The sequence below is a fragment of the Verticillium dahliae genome, genomic scaffold (genome assembly GCF_000150675.1).
Source record: "Verticillium dahliae VdLs.17 supercont1.23 genomic scaffold, whole genome shotgun sequence".
NCBI classification, from domain to species: Eukaryota; Fungi; Ascomycota; class Sordariomycetes; order Glomerellales; family Plectosphaerellaceae; genus Verticillium; species Verticillium dahliae.
In genome coordinates this window covers 119,481-138,891 of record NW_009276931.1, presented here as the reverse complement: position 1 = coordinate 138,891, position 19,411 = coordinate 119,481, and the positions used below count along the sequence as shown (strand labels likewise).

Sequence of the window (19,411 nt, the reverse complement as noted above, 5' to 3'; positions counted from 1 at the left end):
CAAATGGAGATGGCCGCTCGCCATGACAGTCCGACCAGAAGGTGCATGCCCATGCGAACAAAGTGAGTCAAGGGTCCCAAGTACCTCTACCTCGCCGGCACTTTGCCCAAGGCCCGCCGAGGGATTCCGGGGTCGGGGCGCCTCGTTCGGGGCTGCTCGAACCAGTTTAGACCTGGCGTGCTGGCCAATGACACAGCGCCTCGCGACAGGTTCGAGGCAGCGCCGCGGGTGGCCAGAGCCGCGGCCGCGTCGTTTGCGCGGCGAGCTCGTGGGCGTGGCAGAGGTACGGGGTGCCTCACCCAAGCTTGGGCAGAGACCAAGTCCCGCCCATCCCGATGGCAGCCGCGCCTGTTCCCCCGTCCGAGACCGGCCCAGGCCCTGACGACCCCGCCACGACCCCTCCATCGAAGTACCGGTACCTCGAGGCGCCCGCATCAGGCTGTCACGCCTCTAGTGGCACGCCCTTGTCCTGCGCCCTCCGCCTTGCGCCTTCCGTCTCCGAACTGGCGGCGAAAAAAAAGTTTTGAGCGTGGGCGGACCGCCGCTGTGTTGTGCCTGCCAACAGCCAGATCCCCGGCCTCTCTCTCCCTCGCCTCTTTCCGCATTCTTCTGTGGCCTTCTGGCGCGATATAAACGTGCTCCTCGCCCCGCCCCTTCCCAGTGCCCCTCCCTGTCGCTGCTTCCCTACTTCACGACCCCGCATCGTCCCGATTCTCACCTGCCCCTGCCCGCCTCGTGAATCATCAGTCCCAGTCGTGCTTCGGCTCCTACCGAGACATCTCGCCTCTCCGTTTCTGGTCTACTTTTGACACACCTCCTTCTTCTTCTCCTCTTCACCGTCTCGAAGCCCAATTGACTGCTCGTCTTTGCTTTGCTCTCCCCTTTCAGCCCAGACAATACTCACACCTCCCATCATGTCCGACGCTCAGAACGGCGCTGCCAACGGCACCTCGGCCACCACCAACGGCGCCACGCCCATCCCGAACAATGCCTCAGCCTCCTTCGCCGTCAAGGCTGGCCTCGCCCAGATGCTCAAGGGCGGCGTCATCATGGACGTGACCGACGCCGCCCAGGCGCGCATCGCCGAGGAGGCCGGTGCCTGCGCCGTCATGGCCCTCGAGCGCGTCCCTGCCGACATTCGCAAGGACGGTGGTGTCGCCCGCATGTCCGATCCCGCCGTCATCCGCGAGATCCAGGCCGCCGTCACCATCCCCGTCATGGCCAAGGCTCGCATCGGCCACTTTGTCGAGTGCCAGATCCTCGAGGCCCTCGGCGTCGACTACATTGACGAGTCCGAGGTCCTGACCCCCGCCGACAAGGACGCCCACGTCGACAAGTCCCCCTACAAGGCCCCCTTTGTCTGCGGCTGCCGCAACCTCGGCGAGGCCCTGCGCCGTATCGCCGAGGGCGCCGCCATGATCCGCACCAAGGGTGAGGCCGGCACCGGCGACGTCGTGGAGGCCGTCACCCACGTCAAGACGGTCAAGCGCGACATTGCCCGCGCCCAGGCCCTGCTCGCCACCGAGGGCGAGACGGGCATCCGCGCCATGGCCCGCGAGATTGGCGCCGACCCCGTCCTGCTGCGCCAGGTCGCCGAGCTCGGCCGCCTGCCCGTCGTCAACTTTGCCGCCGGCGGCGTCGCCACCCCCGCCGACGCCGCCCTCATGATGCAGCTCGGCTGCGACGGCGTCTTTGTCGGTAGCGGCATCTTCAAGTCCGGCGACCCCGCCAAGCGCGCCCGCGCCATCGTCCGCGCCACCACCCACTACCAGGACGCTGCCGTGCTCGCCGAGTGCTCGACCGGCCTCGGCGAGGCCATGGTCGGCATCAACTGCGACACCATGAAGGACAGCGAGAGGCTCGCCACCCGCGGCTGGTAGGCGCCTTGTGTTTGGTGCTTGGGAGGAAATGGGCAATACCATGAACATGTGCAACACCACGAACACGAAAGAAGAAAAGTATTCACACAAAGCATGCGTTTGGCGTACGGATGGGAACGGTCACAGGTATTCAACAGATACGCGGCCTCGGAAATTGGTTATTGATTCACCATCACTGCTGTGCCTGATGTGGTGCTCTACGCCATGGCGGCGTCGTTAATTGTGCTGTATACCAGGACGACGCCGTGCTGAAACATGATGGACGGTGTCGGAACAACCTTTCCACAACGAGCTGATAACAAGCATGGGTTCAACAAAGGGATTCATGTTGCCGCCATAGTCCATCGAATCTCCACCCGCTGAGGCGATCATATAAGACAATCTTTCGCAGTGACTACATTCTCAATCCTACCAAACCTCCGCAACCGTAGAGAAACGAGCTTACGAATAACTCTCGTCCTCAGTATGCCGCTCTTTCAAGAACCGACGCCCAAGTCATACTTGATAAGAGGGTCACCTATCTCACCCCCGACGCCGACGGTACTCAATGGTCAAAAGCTACAAGTCTGGGCGAATCATTGACACTGTTGGCGTGCGCCTCAGTTCTGGCAGCCGAAACAACTCGACAAACTCCGCTCGCCGCAACCAAAGTCCGCTGCTGCCCTTGAGCGTATTCTCGAGTCGGAGTAAAGACGACATCCTTGACACGGGGTATCCTATGCTACCGAATCGGTCAGCGGGGGTCTTGGACGCATTTGCGCTTCAGCATGTTGCCGTTATCCGCCATCGTCCTGGTCTATACGTACCGCCTCGCGACTGAAGGCTCGCATAATTGGTGCAAAGCCTATAGATCGCGAAACCGAAACTCTAACGGGCTAGACGCGTAGTGCAATCTCCGCTACTAACAGTGAGTGTCTGAGAGTCTTCTCTGGTGAGACGCTCACTAGAGTTCACATATATAGCTGTAATATGAATCGCATCGTATACTTCCCATAAGCCATGTGCCGCTTGTACTAGATCGACAGGATGGTGAACTTCAACCTCGACCAAGACATTCCCGATCTCTCAGGCAAGGTTCTTCTTGTCACCGGAGGCAACAATGGCCTCGGGAAGGAGACGGTGCTGCAACTCTGCAAGCATAATCCGGCCATGATCTTCCTAGCGGCCAGATTCGAGTCCAAGGCCCTCGACGCCATTGCGGACATTCAGAGGGCTGTCCCCGACGCGGCACCCATCACATTACGACCTCGCATCCTTCGACAGCATCAAGAAGGCAGTGGTCGGCTTTCACGCCCAGCCAGACCGTCTCGATCTCCTCATCAACAACGCCGGCATCTGTGCCCAACCGCCCAGCACAACCCAGGACGGCTACGAGATCCACTTCGGCACCAACCACCTCGGCCACGCCCTGCTCACCAAGCTCCTCCTGCCGGCGCTCCTCAAGACGGCAGCCGCCTCCTCAGCCGAGGCCTGGGCCCCCTTCCTCGACCCCGCCGACTTCGACACGCTCAGGACCAACATGGCCCCCCGCTCGGGCTTCTCCCGCTACAGCCTCTCCCAGGTGGCCAACGTTCTGCACGCCCACGCCCTGGCCGTGCGTCACCCGGCGCTCCGCTCCGTGGCGCTGCACCCGGGCGTCGTCAACACGAACATCGCCAGCGGCGTCGCGGCCAGCTGGCCGGTTCTCGCGCCGCTTGTGCGCTTCGTGCGCCTTTTCGGGGATGTCCTGCAGACGCCTGTTGCGGCGGGCGTGGGGACGCAGCTGTGGGCTGGTGTTAGCCCTGAGGCGGAGTCGGGCGAGTTTTATTTTCCGGTTGGTGTTGCTGGCGAGGCGTCGATGCATGCGCGCGATCGAAGGATGGAGGAGGCGCTGTGGGCGTGGACGGAGAGGGAGCTGGAGCGGTATCTGGATGCTGCTAAGACGTAGAGGGGGGTTACCTTATGATAATGATTTAAGGGGTGTAGATGGTTTGTAGCGAATGAATATGATGATCTATCTATATGCTGTTATATGATGTGAATATCTTAGTCCACCAGTTCATGAGCCTGTTCAACGCCTCTTCGTGTCTTGCATTCTTCAAATGTCCTAGGGGAGTTAGCAGCGACGGCAGTAGCTGATCGAGGCTGGAGATGATATATTCAATGACACTATTAATCTTCAGCACTTCTTCTATAAAGGTAGTATAAGAGCGCTTGCCTTGGCGATACCAATGGCGTTGTTCGTCTTGAGTTAGTACCTCTGTCTGCCCAGGACTGGTGCTCAAGGGGAAGACTCCTGGTCGTAGCTGCGAGCCCAGCGAAACCATGGCCCTCTCGCCCTCCCCCTTGATCAAGGCTAAGGCCAGGTCGAGGGGAAATTTAAATCAGAAGCAGTATGCCGCAGATAAATGACACGTCCATACATCAATTGCATACCAAATAATGGAGAACCTTTCAAAGTCCTTGCTAGAACGTAGGCATAAGCAGAGTAAAGCGTCTGATATTAGCACTGCTATCAAATTATGACCCAGAATAGCAGAACATCCCAAGTTTGGTACTCCAAAGAGCATGTGCGGCCCTTTCATGTGCCTCCACAGTCAGTGCCTGTTAGAGGCCCCTGTGGAGCTACGCAACAAGGGGGCTGGTCAGGGGCTAAATACTACGAAAACGTGTATACGAGGGCTAAGGTCCAGAATTCAGATGCATTACAGCCCCGTACCTATTTCATTGCTTGCGGACCACGTGCGGAAGACCTCTGCACTCTGACCAAACCACGCTCTGACAGTGCCTTGGGATTGTCGTTCCCAGGATCGCCCCCTGGGCCTCCCGTTTACAGTCCTCTGACAATAGCTGCTGGTCGTCCACGACCGAAGAGAGGGTTCTGAAAAACATTAATCAGCTTGTAGTGAAGACCAATCATAAGACAACCCTCGACTGATACGGGTGCGCAACGGTGTCAACGTCAACTTGTTCATGGCGTTGAATGGAAAGCACAGACCCTACGCCAGCAAGGCAGACTCGAATGACTTCAGTAGAAATATTCATTGTGGCACCGTCAAAAGATTCTTGCATTTGGGGATCACAGAGGCAGCCTCATAGCCTTGTCGTCGATGAAATTACTGACGAGTACCTGGGCAGTGCTGTTTAGATGTTATGTCGTTGCCGTGGTCAGAGAAACTTCAACACGATAATCGTTATGATTGTGCCGACCTCGGACAACTTAGGTAACATGGAAGATTCGTTTTACGATTGCGCTAGCTTATGATGGACGTTGAAAGAGAAGCAGGACTACTGCAAAGACGTTGAAGTTGCGTGTTGTGTTGGATCTTTTATGTAGAGTGAGTCAGAGAGACTGAAAGCCTATTTTGAACACAGACGTAACCAAACTTCAGAGTCCGAAGCCCAGCATCGAACTCAGGCTTATATACTCACAGGTCTCAAAGAGCACAAGTCTCAAATAGCTTACACTTGTGAAAGATTCCTGCTCAAAACGAATCTTTTGGAGCATCCGGCGTCAGCCCCACTTCGCTGTTCGTCGGACACCGCGGTGGAGCATCAGCTCCGGGATATGTCAGCAGTGTCAGCGTAACCCGGCACGCGTTAGAGGCACAGCATCATCAACTCATCCTTGCATGTGAGCAGTTTCCATACAAACACGCGCACTCCGAACGCAGAGGTCGACGACACTGCACCACTGAGCCCACAGTGCCACACGCGTAGCCACTATTTCGGGTATGGCGACCCCAGGGTCATCCGATGGGCCGCCGCCGCAACCCCATGAGCCCCCTCCTATCATCCGGATCTCCTGCCGCAGGTGCAGGGGTCGGAAGCTGAAGTGCGACCGTGCCACGCCACGATGCTCGCGCTGTGTCAAGGCGGATGAGGATTGTGAATACCCGGGCTCAAGACGGACCAATGTTGGGAAGAGGACGCAGGTGCGTGAGTTGGAGGCCAAGCTGGGTAAGTTGGGACCGGACTAGTATGGACCCAGGACAAGCCACTTAACCGACATGCCCACAGGCCAGCTCGAGAACAAGATCAAGATCATTAGTGCGGCCAATGAGCCTGAAACGGACGATTTTCCCGACATTGCTACAACCAACTTTGAACCCTTTCTGCCGACTGGGACAGCATTCGGTAGCCTGCCCATCCATACGCATCCTGCAGTGCAGCCCACTCCGCCATACGATGACCGCACATCCCAGACTGAAATTTCAAGGCTCGGTCTATTTGAGCAGCTACCTGCTATCGAACTGATAGAGGAACTGTGAGTTAGTGCACTGGAAGGTGTACGGCTGAGCTGACTTTTGCAGAACGGCCATCTTCTTCGCTGAGCTCCACCACGCGGCCCCTATGCTTCATCAGGAGCGCTACATAGCGTCTCTCTACCTGCCAGCCCATATGCGCCCTCCAATGTGTCTCCAGTACATTGTCATGGCCTCTGCAGCCACAGTAAACCGTGTACATCAGCAGCTGGCAATGCCTTTCTATCAGCGCGCACGGGCTTATGCCGAATCTGATGAGATGAAGGTAAGCAAACTCGCTACATTCCTGGCAATCTCTGACGGTTGTTGGCTAGGGGAAAGGCGAGTACTTTTTGACCTTACGCCATGCCCAATTTTGGATTCTGTGTTCAAACTTTGAGGCCCGACAGATGTGGTACTCGCGTGCATCAACAAGTCTTGGCCGTAGCGTCCGCATCGCTCAGATGCTTAACTTGCACCAGCTCGATCGAAAAGCTTTGCAAGCTCGATCCATACTCGCCCCCGCGCGAGACTGGACCGAGACGGAGGAGCGGCGACGTACGTGGTGGGTTGTGTTCTGCATCGACAGGTTTGTGTGCGGTGCCACGGGCTGGCCTGCGTTGGTGAATGACCGCGACGTGAGGACCTTCAACCCGACGATGGAGCAACGCTAAAGAAATTGCACATTCACATTCTGCTTCCAGCTTCTGAGGAGGCATTCAAGAGCGGTGTCGAGGAGAAGACCCGCACCTTGAAGAGCGTCCTGCAAGAGACAGGCGAGAGATATTCCTCCTTTGCCGGCCGGATCCTCGCCGCCCACCTCTTCCATGAAACGATGGAGCACACAGAGCAGCCAGCTGCAGAAGGCAACCCCGAAGATGTGAAAAACGGCCTGTACTGGAAACAGCATAGAGACATAGACAACAGCCTAGCCACATTGCTCATGGCGCTCCCCGAAACGCTACGCCTTCCACGTAACATCCGCTCCGCAAACGCCGTCTTCGTCAACGTCATGACCCAAGCGGCCATCATCTCCCTCCACCGAGCGGCGCAGTGGACCATGCGGCCGCTGCGGGACATTCTGCCAGAGCACACAGTCCGCCAGAGCCAGAACAGACTCCTGCCAGCAGCGGAGGAAATCTTGCACGTCTTCCGCATGGTGCCCGACATTGAAGCCACCATGCAAAACGCCATGTTGACCTTTGCGGCATACATGGCAGCTCTCGTCTTTCTCGAAGATTTCGCAGCAGAGCACAGTCAGCAGAGCGAGAGCAGCATGGACTTTCTCGTGGGCATGCTCGTCACAGTGGGTCGGAACAATGCCATGGTTGCCTCGTTGGCGAATCAGCTGGCGATCGATATGCATCATCTGGGGATCAAATCTGCTGTCGCGACCAAGGTAGGAATGAGCTCTCTTTTCATTCATCAGCGGTCCTGTGTGTTTCATTTTCCAAGTTTGACCGATCACTAGGCTTTTGAGTTTTTGGCCCCCAAACTGGCTGAGAAGATGGCCGACTCCCCGGGGGTCAACTTTTGCTTGCTGCACGGCCCTCCACGAGCTGATGATACTACGCTTGCTGGGATCACGCCGCAATCGAGCACAACGCAGACGATTTCATCCGAGAAGTCTGGGTTCGAGGGACTCGCGGGAACGAGTCAAATTCACGATGAGGACGAGATGAGGTGGACGAACACTATAGCTGAATCGCCACCTCTGGGGTTGAGGTATCCGTACGAGGCTATGACTTGGTGAGAACAGGGAAGCTGGGGGGGAGAAATGAATTGGCAGCGGTAGACTTGGACTTCCTTGCTCCACAGCCATTTCTCTTGTCAAGTCGCCAATTAAAACCTGGCGCAGAGCTCTTATCTTGGAGGTGTCAGGCGGGGAAGGCCTGGGGGAGGCGGCACAGTCGTGCTATCACTTGGTGAGCTACATCTGCAGTGAATAAACCTTATATGTACCAGTTTGCGTACGGATCGCCGACCTGAAACATGAATAGATCATCGACTGCGTCTGTCGTACGCCTCCTTTCATTCAATGTACAAGTCTGTAAAAGTCAATTACCAGTTGTATCATATGTAGTTTGATGCACGAGATTCTGAGCAAAGCTTTATCAATATAAATTCGCACACTTGTTACATACTTCCAGCGCCATATGAGCCGGGGTGTTGATAGCGATACCTCAGTGCGAGACTGGCATGATCGAGGTGTTGGTATCAATGCCTGGTTGGTTGGTAACATGCTGGCGCCCCCCCTTGTCTACGTGGGTCTGTCATCCGAGCAAGTTCAGGTTTGGCGGCCGGTAAGAACCAGGATCAGATACGTCTTCTCAGACAAACAGAATTCAATAGGCCCAGGCGCTACAAAAAGCCACTGTGCGAGTCCACAGGAGTTCACGGCTCGAGTGGGGCCCGTCCAACCTGTTCGCCTATCCCCCTTTGCCATGTATTTGGAGGACAGATACCCAACTGCAGCAAGGCTTGAATGGCATGAGCATTCTACGTGGTATCTGGGAAGAGCAAGACTACCTGATAAATACGCAGCAAGCACCGAGTGGCAGGGAAGATGCTCCTTAGGGGCCCAACAGGCGATGCCGTAGGAATTGTAAGGACACTGGATGTGATAGATGACGCGACGGTAAGGACGAATTACAATACGGCATTACACCGTGCGCGCTCTGTTAGATTAGCTCTCTATTATTCCTCCGCTTTGCTTTGCACCTCGCCCCAATGGTCTTTCCGCTGAAACCGAAGAAGCGTTATGGTCATCAGATACTGCGCTATCGATCTGTCTTTCCACATACTTGTTTCTACCCCCATCCGCCTCTTCTTTTCCTTCGTCCACTTTTCTACTTCTGAAGCCATCCCAGCGCGATTCATGGGATCGCCAAATCCGTCTCTCTTCCATCTCTGCTTCTTTCCGAACCTAGCAGCGTGCATTGGCCTCTGCGCAGGCGACAGCTGATGAAGCAGTCTTCTGCTTCCCTTCAGCGCTGAGTCAACCCACTCCTGCATAATTACGACCACCACAACTCCATCCGTGCCGTGTTTCTTCCTGCAGCCCTTCGTTTATGCAGCGCCTCCCCACTTTCGACTCTCCGACCTCTGCCGACCCAGTATCGGCCATTCTTCTCTTAATTCAGATCGCTTGGTGAGTTCTTGGTCTCTCTTTCTTTGCTCGCAAACTGCGAATTCTCTGTCTACACCGACACCAATTTGGACAAATACCTTTTGCTGTCATGGCTATTTGCCGTCATGGCTATTTGCCGTCATGGCTATCTGTCGCCTTACGGCGCCAGGTCTAGGGTACCACATCCCAAGTCCTGTACTTAGATTCCAGATTTGCCCTCCTCCTGCCTCTGTTATGCCGAAAGCACTCCCACCAATGCACCTTCCCAGTCTTCGCGCGCCTTGCTTTTGTACCTTCCCTCACACCAACCCGCGGCACCATCCCTGTCCTGCTAGATCACCCTGCTCTCATGCACCTACCAACGCAGTCATGCGCTTTCGAGTATTCTCAGTCTCCGAGTCGAGCGCGGCATATGGCGATGGACCCATCAAGATTGACTACGTCCCTCATCAGCATACTCACAATCATCGCAGCTTGACGCGCTTTATCTGGCGAACCCACTTCACGCCAACATGGCAAATCCTCAGCGGCAGACTTCAGCTGCCTCGAGCCGCTACTTCACTTCAAGCACCATGAGTGATTTGCAGCGAATTGAGGATCTCTACAACCGCCTCAGTGCGGTTGCCCAAGATGACTTTGTCATCAGAGAACGCGAGATCAAGGCTGAGTGTGAGAACCAGCAACTGGCCTTCCTGTATCGCCAAGATGTGCCGCCAGATGTCAAGGGCATGCTGCGGTATCTTCTCCTGGAGAATCGAGATCTGCACCTTGAGAAACTGCAGCTATCATATGAGGCTAGGAAGAAAGACATACTCGAAGGCAAGAGGACAGAAGAGCGTGACCTGCTCACGAGGATGGGTACCATGTACAGCGAGTCGAAACCAGTCCCCGTGAGCACCCCCGTCGCCAGTCCTCGCATGTCGGAAGTTAGCCCCGCCGTCTCGCCGTTGGCAAACAGCAAACCATCGCCAGTTCCCAGTTCGACACCGTTGCCATCAAATCTCACCGAGCAACGCTCGCCAAGAAACGCATCGCAACCCCCGGCCTCGTTCCGGCCGTCCCCCCTTAACCCTGCTGCAGGCAGCAACACCTCTGTTGGCGGACCCTCCCACCGATCAGGCAACAACTCGCCTCTGCAGCAGCCCGATGCTGGTCGAGCTGGCACACCGAGAATCCTGTCTGCTAAACCGACGCCGAGGGCCTCCCCTGTTCCGCGTCAACTGCAACAGACTGCAAACAGCCATTTGCAGGCACACGCGGCCTCACCGCAGTCCGCTCCAACAGAGTCTCATGGTAAAGCCTCAGCGAAACCCCAGGATGAAGCCCCAGCACAGGCACAGGCAGCAATACAAGCACAGACGCAGGCTTTCATTCCAAATCAAAGAAGACCCCAGAAGACGCAGCCATGGCCTCGGCAGGCTAACCCATCGCCAAACCCGAACCACGGACTAGACCCAACGTTGTTCCAGCAAAAGAAGCGAAAGTCTGAAGTCGCGGACACTGGAACAGTATCCGAAAAGGAAGTAAGCGATGAGCGGACCAAGCGTCTTAGAAAAAGTGACGTGCCTAAGCCTATCCCGGATATCAACATTTCAATGGAGAGAAGGATCCGTTTCGAGGACGTGCACCAGGGAGGCACGCCCAAGTACATGCATACCATCATAAAATGGGATGACGGTAAATATTACATTCTCTACTGCGAAGAGCACGGCGTCCACTTTAGGCAGAGAGCTCTCACGGCAGCGGCGAAACATCTTGACTCCATAGCGCATGGTAAGATGAGTCGTCATCACCCCCAGGCCCTGGAGCAACTCGGCCGCGTCATCGTCGACTGCGATGACGAGAAGATGTGCAAGCACAACGCAATTGTGACCAAAGCGTTTGAGAACGGCTATTGCTTACCTTCAACCGAATCTCTTCTTCAAGAGAATCAAACAGCTTCGATCACGGACTCTGCCACCGCCGGAACAACAGCCGAAGAGGGTTCACATCAAGCCCATACATCGCAGCCCAGTCAACAAATACGGGTTGAGCCGGGAGTAAACGCGACACACAAAATATCTCACTTCCATAAGGTTGACAAGCGAAAGTCCTCCAGTCGAGAAATTATCGTCAACCCCGTGGCTGGAAAACTCTACTATGCGACCCCAAAGCTTTGGTATCTCGACAGAACGAAAAAGTACATTGTCATGATTCTGGCGTGGAAGGACCTCACGATTTGCGGTCTTCCCGGTACCACGTTGAGTCAACTAGAACTTATTCAGCAGGCACAACGCAAAGCCTGCTATGCCTACGATGCTCAGGGCATCGCTGGATGGATGCCCGACTACGAGGACGGCGGCAAACTTGTTAAAAAGCGCTGGTTCCCCGTCATTTGGTTCGAGGGCACCAAAACAGAGGACAACCGAGAAGGTTGGGCTCGCGCCGAGGAGCTCTCGAACTTTAATCTCTTCCCCATTCCTAAAAGAAATGCAAATCACCCACAGATCAGAGCACGCGAGTGGTACTTCCGATGCCATCCCGAGGAAGCGCCTGCAAGTCTGGGTCCATTCTCGAACGGCCGCTTGGGCGCGGGCACCATTGGAGCAACGCGAGCTTCAACTGTTGCCTCGGCCGTTGGACGCCCGAAGGATGCCCAACGCATTGCTGAGATCGATGATACTGACTCTGATAGCGAGTCTGCTGTTGAGGAAGAGCCCGAGCGGCGCAGTCGTCCGCCTATGGAAGACCATGCCAGCGATAGCGATTACCACGCCTCTGATGATCGAGACATGGCTGAATCAGTTTCCTCTTCGCAGTCCTCGCGGCACCCGAAACCGCCGCCAGGCAGGAGTGCTCAAGAGTTACGTTCCAAGGCCACCGAGTCGGAAGCTGTGCGTCCCGTGACCCCTGTTCGCGTTGGAGCAGCAGCCGGCACTCGCTCCTCGACGAAGAAGCAGTCCGTGGGACATGACATTGACATGGAAGATGCACCCCTGGTGCTCTCGCCATTGAGCCGGCGTGCTCGCAAAAGCACCCAGGAGGAAGAGCCAAATACGCGAGCCATGGCGGTCACGCCTCGGGCACCTCGGGACCAGCCTTCGATTCAATTGGGAACCCCTCTGGCCAAGAAGGCGTCCCAGCTTACTGCAGCGATCGAAGATCAGGAGACTAGTCCGCCAGCTGCGTCTGACAAGACACCCGAGCTTCGGAGACACGAGACTCCAGAGACAGCCCGCCCACTTGTTCAAGTGGTTCGGGAACCTCCGCAGGAACCTCCACAGGAACCTCCACAGGAGAGTACCCGGGATGAGCCAGCACCCGCGGGCGGAGTTGTCGGGACGAATTTGCAGGACTTCGTGGATCAAGCTCGCCAACGGCTTGTCGATCAGGCGTGCCTCAAGGTTGCTACGGAGGCCATTCAAGAAGTGATCGGTCGAAAGCCCCCAGTCTCAGCCGCCGCCGTTGACGCGTCTGACAAGAATGGGGCGGAAGCGGTCAGCACTGCTGTTAACGGCCCAGGACAAAAGACGGCGCAGCAGCCTCCACAGGACGGGAATGAGGATCAGGCCCCGGTAATAGGTGCCGAGGACGATGAGCCGTCGGTTGCCAGGAGTATAACACCTGGGTCTCTTCCGCAGCGAGCAGTCAAAGACTCTATTGCGGTACCGTCTGCTGAGCGGACTGTTTCCGACGAGCCCACGACATTGGCACAAGAATCGCACGCGAAAAGGGCGTCAAACAATGCAGAGAACGGCGACGGGGATGGAGATGGAGACGTTACGTCAAACCAGGCAGCCAAGGCCAGCAACATGCCTGCCACTAGTAGCAGCGCGACCGCCAGGGTCAACGGAGCGTCGACAAGCAACAGCCCCGTCGAGGGCAGCAATGCCGCACCGACCTCTACGATTTCCCAGCCAATTGTTATGAACGCCGATCCACGTGCGGTAGACCCGGGTGATCGCTGGCGAGCTGTTCGGACATCTGATTCACCAACCGCTAGAGCTCCTACACATACTGCTATACCCTCTCCAGTGCCCGCAACTCGAGACGACGGAGAACAGAACCCGACGACCAAGACGACACCAGTACCGCCGCCGGTCTCAGCAACACCCACGGCGGCAACGTCGGTTCCAGAAGAACCGCCAAAGACAGCCCCGGCCGCTCAAGACGGCATATCAGAGCCGTCTCGAGCGCCAGCACCAGAAACTCCCAACGCACCGACAAGATCGGCCAACGAAGCCAGCTTGAAAGCGGTTACAGAACCTTTGGCGAGATCCCGCACGTCGACGCCGGCGGCTCCGTCGCCTGTCCCCGGCTCACCGGCTGCCCGAGCCGAGCCTGGCGCAGGCGGCACCGTGTGGAACGTGTCATCGTTTAAACAAGGGAACCGACGGTGGTCCCACCCATCGCTCTCTCTCAGCTTGGCTGTGGACGAGGCGGGCGTGGCGAGAACGAGCGACGCAGACGAAATGGACGTGGCCATTGACCCACGGGCCGTTCAGAGCATGCAGTACAGCCAAACGGCAGATAAATCTCGCGCCGAGGTCATCTTGAAACCGAAGGAAGGCATGGTGGAGCAGAAGATGACATTCACTGTTGGCAGTGGTCGAAATAAGATGCAGAGCTTGAAGTTTGTGCGTTGGATGCGCAATGTCAATCCAGCGATAACGATGCTGAATGGACCGACGCTGCCGCCCCTGTGAAGGGAGCCGGAGTCCTTTCTCTTCTTTTTGCTTCAGATTGCTTCCAATGAGCAATGAGAATCCGCCGCAACCGCGATTGTGGTTCAGACGGCCGTCGGTGCTCGGGTAGCATAGCAAGGTGTTCAAGCATTGGAGTTTGGCAGTTCGTAGGACTTGGGCAGGACTTTTGCTGGAGGGATTTCCATGGTGATCAACAGCTGGAATTCGCTACTGAAGGGATCATCGTCAGCCAGAATCACATTGCCATTGGACTACGTGCAACGCCTCATATGTTGGTCTCGTGACGTCCGATCATGGTGTTGACGCGACACGTGAGCATAAGGGACGATGATTTTTGCATGTGATCGCGGCGTTGCCGACAGGATGGGGCCGATCGTAGAAGGCGGGGGTGCTGTAGCAGGGGGAGCTCCAGTGGAGGGGAGCATATCAGTCAGCGCCTGGGCACGCTGGGATGCTCCCGAGGTGTGGGAGGAATGCGTGACGGAGATTCATTATTTCGTTTGCTCTGCGTTTCTTCCTCTGCCCACGACTCTCCCCTCTATCGCTGAGCATCTCGTCTGAGAGTTGAGCGTCCATTCGGCTGACATTGAGCGGTTCCTCGCGCATCGCAACAAGACGCCAAGACTCAAATCGCAAAGGCCTGGCCAGCCAAAGCCGAACATTCCGGGGGCGGCAGTCGTGAGGTTTGGTGGACCACCATCGATCGACTTGACCTCTTTTTCTTTCCCTTTGGGGGAGCAGGGCGATGACGTTATGACCACATCGTCGCGCCTGCTTTTCACTGTTCGTTGTCGCTGCACCTGCACCTGCACCTGCGCCTGCAACTGCACCTGTTCTTGACCTTGCCCTTGCGCTTGGAGGAGCGAAGGGAAGGGCCTTCCAACTGCACGCACTTGCCAGACTGTTCGATCTCGCCTGCCATCAGTCGCGTCGCGGGTGCTGCTGCCACCGCTGCGCCAGTGCTGCTACCTGCCTTACTCACCTCCCTACAGCCACAGCGGAGGTACCGCTAGCTGGCACACCGACGCAGCCTGATCGTCAGTCAGTCGAGGCCCGACTCTGGTCGTTCCTGCTGTCTTTCCGTCTTTCTGTCTTTCCTCCTGGAGCCGCGTCGCGAGATTTCATGGCTGCCTTCGTGAGTAAAAATTCCATTCCCATCTCCGCCTCCATCCCCACGTCCACTTCCCACCCAACTCTTCTCTCCCTTTCATCACCATTCATCCCATCACCGTGCCCACCCGCCCCAAACACGGTCGACGGTCGACGCGCGACTCCCTGCGCTGACAAGCATCTGCGCGCCGCGCGTGGGACCCTGCCTCGGTGTACCCCAACTCTACCCACCTGTCCCGTGCGATATCGTTTCCCACGTCATCGCAGGGTACGCCAGGCGAGCCAGCACGACTCGTCGCTTTCTACTACCACTTACCTTCCTCCACCTCCACCTTGACGCCATCAGACAACGGCAGGTCCGTTAACGTCGCTACTTGCTAGGACACGCCTTGGCTCTCCCACATGGCGACCCCAAAACCCGCCCGAGGCGGCGACGATGCCTCGTCCATGGCCGACGACAATCCCCAGAACTCGGCACCCTCCGGCGCACCTCCGACCTTTGCCTCCTTCTCGCCCGTCACCCTGTCGGCATCCGTCCCCTCCCGCTCCTCTCGTCGATCCACCATTCTCGTACACCAGAAAAGCCCCCTGTTGCTGGCCACGCCGCCACAAATCACGCGCGCCCTCGCCTACTCGCACTCTTTTCTCCTACCCATGAACAAGGCCGTTGGGCTGCTGAGCTGGACGACGGGTGACCCCTGGGAGAGCTTCCTCCTCGTCTGTGCCTGGTGGGCCATCGTCCTCTACGGCGATGTCGTCATCCGCAGTGCCGGCCCCTTGGTCCTCGTCCTCGGCCTCATTCTCGCCATGTACTCCCGCCGTTACAGCCCTTTGAGCAGCAGCGGCTGGATGGATGACCGCGACCCCGAACCGACAAGAAACCAGAAGGGACATGCACGCTCAGGCTCTGAGATCACACACACCCGCCACCAGAAGACGTTGGACGAGATTGTCGAGACGTTGAAGGAGTTCACGGGACGGTGCAACGTGCTGCTGGGCCCGGCCCTTGAGTTGACGGACTTTCTGAGCACGCAGCGCACGCCTACCAGTGCCACGACGAGACCCGCGCTGACGGCCCTGTTTGTGCGAATCCTGTTCTGCACGCCCTTCTGGTGGGCCCTAACTCTGCCGCCCTGGAGGATCATCACGACCAGAAGAGTTGTGTTGCTGCTCGGCACGCTCGTCTTGACATGGCACGCGCGCGTGGCCAAGGTTGCCAGAACCATTCTCTGGCGGAGCGCGACTGTGAGGAAGACTGTGGCTCTCGTCACGGGGTTGCGCTTCGAAAAGCCCGATCGCAAGCTTACGCCTCAGCCCGACTCTGATGTTGTCACGGCATCGGCCGATGGGCCTGTGCCGAAGGTTGATCGCCAGACCTCCGAGCTGACGAAAGCCCTCCGTCAGAGGAGCCACAAGCACGGGAACAACGCCACGGGACGAGATGCTGGGGTCAAATTTACCTTTATCCTGTACGAGAACCAGAGACGATGGGTCGGTCTGGGTTGGACACAGAGTTTGTTTGCCTACGAGCGTGCGGCATGGACGGATGAGCATAACAATTCCGTCCCAGCAAAGGATGTCTTTGAGTTGCCTGACGTCGAGGACGGCAGCAAGATGAGGTGGCGATGGGTTGCAGGAAGCCGTTGGCGCGTCGATGGCGTGACTGATGATGTTGCTGAAGAGACGGATTTTGACGGAGAAGCCGGAAAGAATGGCTGGATTTACTATGACAACAAGGTACGTATCCGAGGCCAGCGGATTGGGACCTGAACTAACAAAGACCAGTGGCAAGCAGGCCGTCGCAGGGAAGATGGCTGGGGCAAGTGGACACGGCGCCGAAAGTGGTACCGCGATGCCGAGCTCGTCGAGATCTCGGAGGAGGAGCTCGCAGCGGCGGCGGCGGCAGCGACAACAGCAGCATCTCAGCCAACAACACACGTTTATAGCACACTTTCCGAGAAGATGGTATCACCAACGCAATCGACGCATAATCTACCGCCATTCTCCGAAGACGGGGCGAGCGAACAGGCCCCGGCATCCCTGTCGTCTTCCGGTGGGGGTCGATCATTCTTCCGCAAGCCATTGCGAAGGCGAGGAACGGGCCAGTCGTCTACCTCGGTAGCGACGAGTACGACGGCCGTCGAAGGTGCTCCAGAAAGAAAGAAGGGAAGGCGAGAGAGCGAGGTCATGAGCGGTGATGAGGCAGGCGTGGATGACGTTGGCAGACGGGTCAACTTGGCACTGCAGGGACAAGGCGGTCCAGGATGGGGAATAGGCGACGAGGCAAGGATGAGTCTCGAGTGATAGCCTGAATGAAGATGATGAAATGCCGTCAGGCTGCGTTGCAGTCAGTGGTGCTTGTGCTGATGTGGCCCTGAGGAACCAGAAGCCTAATCCGACTGTCGTTCTGCGGACCTACGTGTGGACGCCTCTTCCAGCTGACTCTAAAGAACAACCAGGCCAAGCACATGCGCCAATTTGATCGTGAACACGTATCATGGACATCACAGCCGGATGAACGGTGCGACACCACTGGACATTATACGAATCAGGCTCTATCACTCTCGATATCCTATCAACCTATGGCTTCTTCTGTTGGTTCAGCACATATTCAAAGGCCTCGTCTAGGATAGCCAGGCCCTCGGCAATCTCGTCCTCCGTCACAGTCACGGGCGGTGCCAGGCGGAACACGCCACCCATCCCCGGCAGATTCACGACGTTGCACGACAACCCCCTCTCCATGGCCCGCTCCGACACGGCCTGGCCGAGTTCCGACCCCGGCGCCTTGGTCTCGGCATCTGAGATGATCTCAATGCCCTGCAGCAGGCCCTTGCCGCGCACGTCGCCGACGCACCAGTACTTGTCCTGGAGGCGCAGCAGGCCCTCGCGCAGCTGGCGGCCCCTCGCCTCGGCGGCGGCGCAGAGGCCGTCGCGGCGCACAATCTCGAGGACCTTGGCGCCGACGGCGGCGGGCAGCGGGTCGTTGAGATGGGTCGTCAGCCACAGGAAGCCCTTGGCGCGACAGCCCCTCTCAATCTCGGCCGACGTCGTCACGGACGCCAGCGGCAGGCCGGCGCCCAGCGTCTTGGACAGGCACAGAATGTCGGGCGTGACGCCGCCGTCGTGCTCAAAGGCGAACATGCGGCCCGTGCGGCCGACGCCCGTCTGCGCCTCGTCGCAGATGAGCAGCATGCCCCGCGCGCGGCACCCCTCGGCCAGCGCGGCGAGGTACCCCTGCGGCAGGTCGAGGATGCCGCCCGTGCTGAGGATGGGCTCCAGGATGAAGGCCGCCAGCGACCCGACCGACTGCCTGTCGACGAGGGACCAGCCGTAGTCGAGCTCGGCGCGCCAGTCGTAGGCGCCGTCGGCGCGGCGGAACGGCGACCGGTAGGCGTACGGCGCCGGAAAGGCAATGTGGCCCGGTGCGCTGGGGATGCCGCCGCGGCGGCCCGTCGAGTAGGTCGCGGCCGCGGCGCCGGCCGTGAGCCCGTGGTACGAGGCCGAGAAGGCCACAATCTCGAACCGCCCCGTGTACGTCTGCGCCAGCCGGATGGCCGCCTCGGTCGACTCGGACCCCGTGCTCAGGAAGAACGACTTGGTCAGCGGCGCCGGCAGCAGCGACGCCAGCGCCTGCGCGAGGTCCAGCACCGGCTGCGTCAGCATGTTGGACAGCAGGTGGTCGAGGTTCGCGGCGTGGTGGTTGATGACGGCCGCGATCTCCGGGTGCGCGTGGCCGATCAGGGACGACATCTGGCCCGACGTGAAGTCGAGGATCGCTCGCCCCGTCGAGTCGTAGAGCCGTGTGCCTTTGGTCTTGGTGATGATGAAGGGGGACGGAGGCACGCCCGTGTACAGGATGTGCTTCGAGGCGAGGGGCCAGAAGGTGGCCGGGTCAACGGCGTCGGACATGGCAATGGCGGAGCCCATACTGGCCAGTGGAGGATTGTGTATGTTGAGGGAAGATGAGAAGGGGGAGGAGGAGGATGAGGAGCGATAACAATGTCATGAGCAACTTGCAAGTGTCTATCGAGGGTTTATATAGGCAGGAGCTCTCAATCTGCCCCTCAAGCCTGACATTATATCTCACATTGCGTCCGCGGGAAACTGGGCAGAGGTATGAGGTCTATAAGCAATGTACGCCAGTGTTGACTGTGGTGAAGCCGGTCATCTTCCGCGGGGAGGACATCATCCGCGGCGAAGAGTTTCCCGCGGCCGTCTCCTATCTCCAGCTGCAGCAGGCTCAAGCCAATCATCCACACATCCACACCCGTCTGCATTATGTTGCAGTGACTATCGAACTGTCTTACGCGGTCAAAATTGACTGGCATGATTGGGTATATGTGAGGGGCTGCTGCTTCATCGCAGGCAGGTTGTGTTGCGAGG

The 19,411-nt window shown here is 57.8% G+C and overlaps 6 protein-coding genes across 6 annotated transcripts; 5 read left to right on the top strand and 1 right to left on the bottom strand.

The window, feature by feature from the left end:
* Positions 1–709: 709 nt before the first annotated feature.
* Positions 710–1,880, top strand: VDAG_09098 (pyridoxine biosynthesis protein PDX1; the record flags this gene model as incomplete). Its single annotated transcript, XM_009655400.1, has 1 exon — positions 710–1,880. The coding sequence occupies exon 1, from the start codon at positions 915–917 to the stop codon at positions 1,878–1,880; it is 966 nt and encodes a 321-aa protein (XP_009653695.1). The 5' UTR covers positions 710–914.
* A 1,026-nt stretch (positions 1,881–2,906) lies between these two features.
* VDAG_09097 (uncharacterized protein) lies at positions 2,907–3,807 on the top strand (the record flags this gene model as incomplete). The annotated part of the gene is made up of 2 exons (XM_009655399.1): positions 2,907–3,095; positions 3,151–3,807. The coding sequence occupies 2 exons, from the start codon at positions 2,907–2,909 to the stop codon at positions 3,805–3,807; spliced, it is 846 nt and encodes a 281-aa protein (XP_009653694.1).
* Positions 3,808–4,184: 377 nt separating this feature from the next.
* On the top strand, positions 4,185–7,856 carry VDAG_09096 (binuclear zinc transcription factor; the record flags this gene model as incomplete). Its single annotated transcript, XM_009655398.1, has 10 exons — positions 4,185–4,252; positions 4,396–4,737; positions 5,235–5,389; positions 5,607–5,819; positions 5,880–6,126; positions 6,173–6,389; positions 6,439–6,518; positions 6,586–6,661; positions 6,747–7,502; positions 7,575–7,856. 10 exons carry the CDS (start codon positions 4,185–4,187, stop codon positions 7,854–7,856), a joined length of 2,436 nt encoding a protein of 811 aa, XP_009653693.1.
* A 1,889-nt stretch (positions 7,857–9,745) lies between these two features.
* Positions 9,746–13,918, top strand: VDAG_09095 (uncharacterized protein; the record flags this gene model as incomplete). Its single annotated transcript, XM_009655397.1, has 1 exon — positions 9,746–13,918. The coding sequence occupies one exon, from the start codon at positions 9,746–9,748 to the stop codon at positions 13,916–13,918; it is 4,173 nt and encodes a 1,390-aa protein (XP_009653692.1).
* Positions 13,919–15,430: 1,512 nt separating this feature from the next.
* Positions 15,431–17,332, top strand: VDAG_09094 (peroxisomal membrane protein PEX30; the record flags this gene model as incomplete). Its single annotated transcript, XM_009655396.1, has 2 exons — positions 15,431–16,765; positions 16,814–17,332. The coding sequence occupies 2 exons, from the start codon at positions 15,431–15,433 to the stop codon at positions 17,330–17,332; spliced, it is 1,854 nt and encodes a 617-aa protein (XP_009653691.1).
* Positions 17,333–17,608: 276 nt separating this feature from the next.
* On the bottom strand, positions 17,609–19,021 carry VDAG_09093 (2,2-dialkylglycine decarboxylase; the record flags this gene model as incomplete). Its single annotated transcript, XM_009655395.1, has 1 exon — positions 17,609–19,021. The coding sequence occupies exon 1, from the start codon at positions 18,935–18,937 to the stop codon at positions 17,609–17,611; it is 1,329 nt and encodes a 442-aa protein (XP_009653690.1). The 5' UTR covers positions 18,938–19,021.
* Between the last annotated feature and the right edge of the window lie 390 nt (positions 19,022–19,411).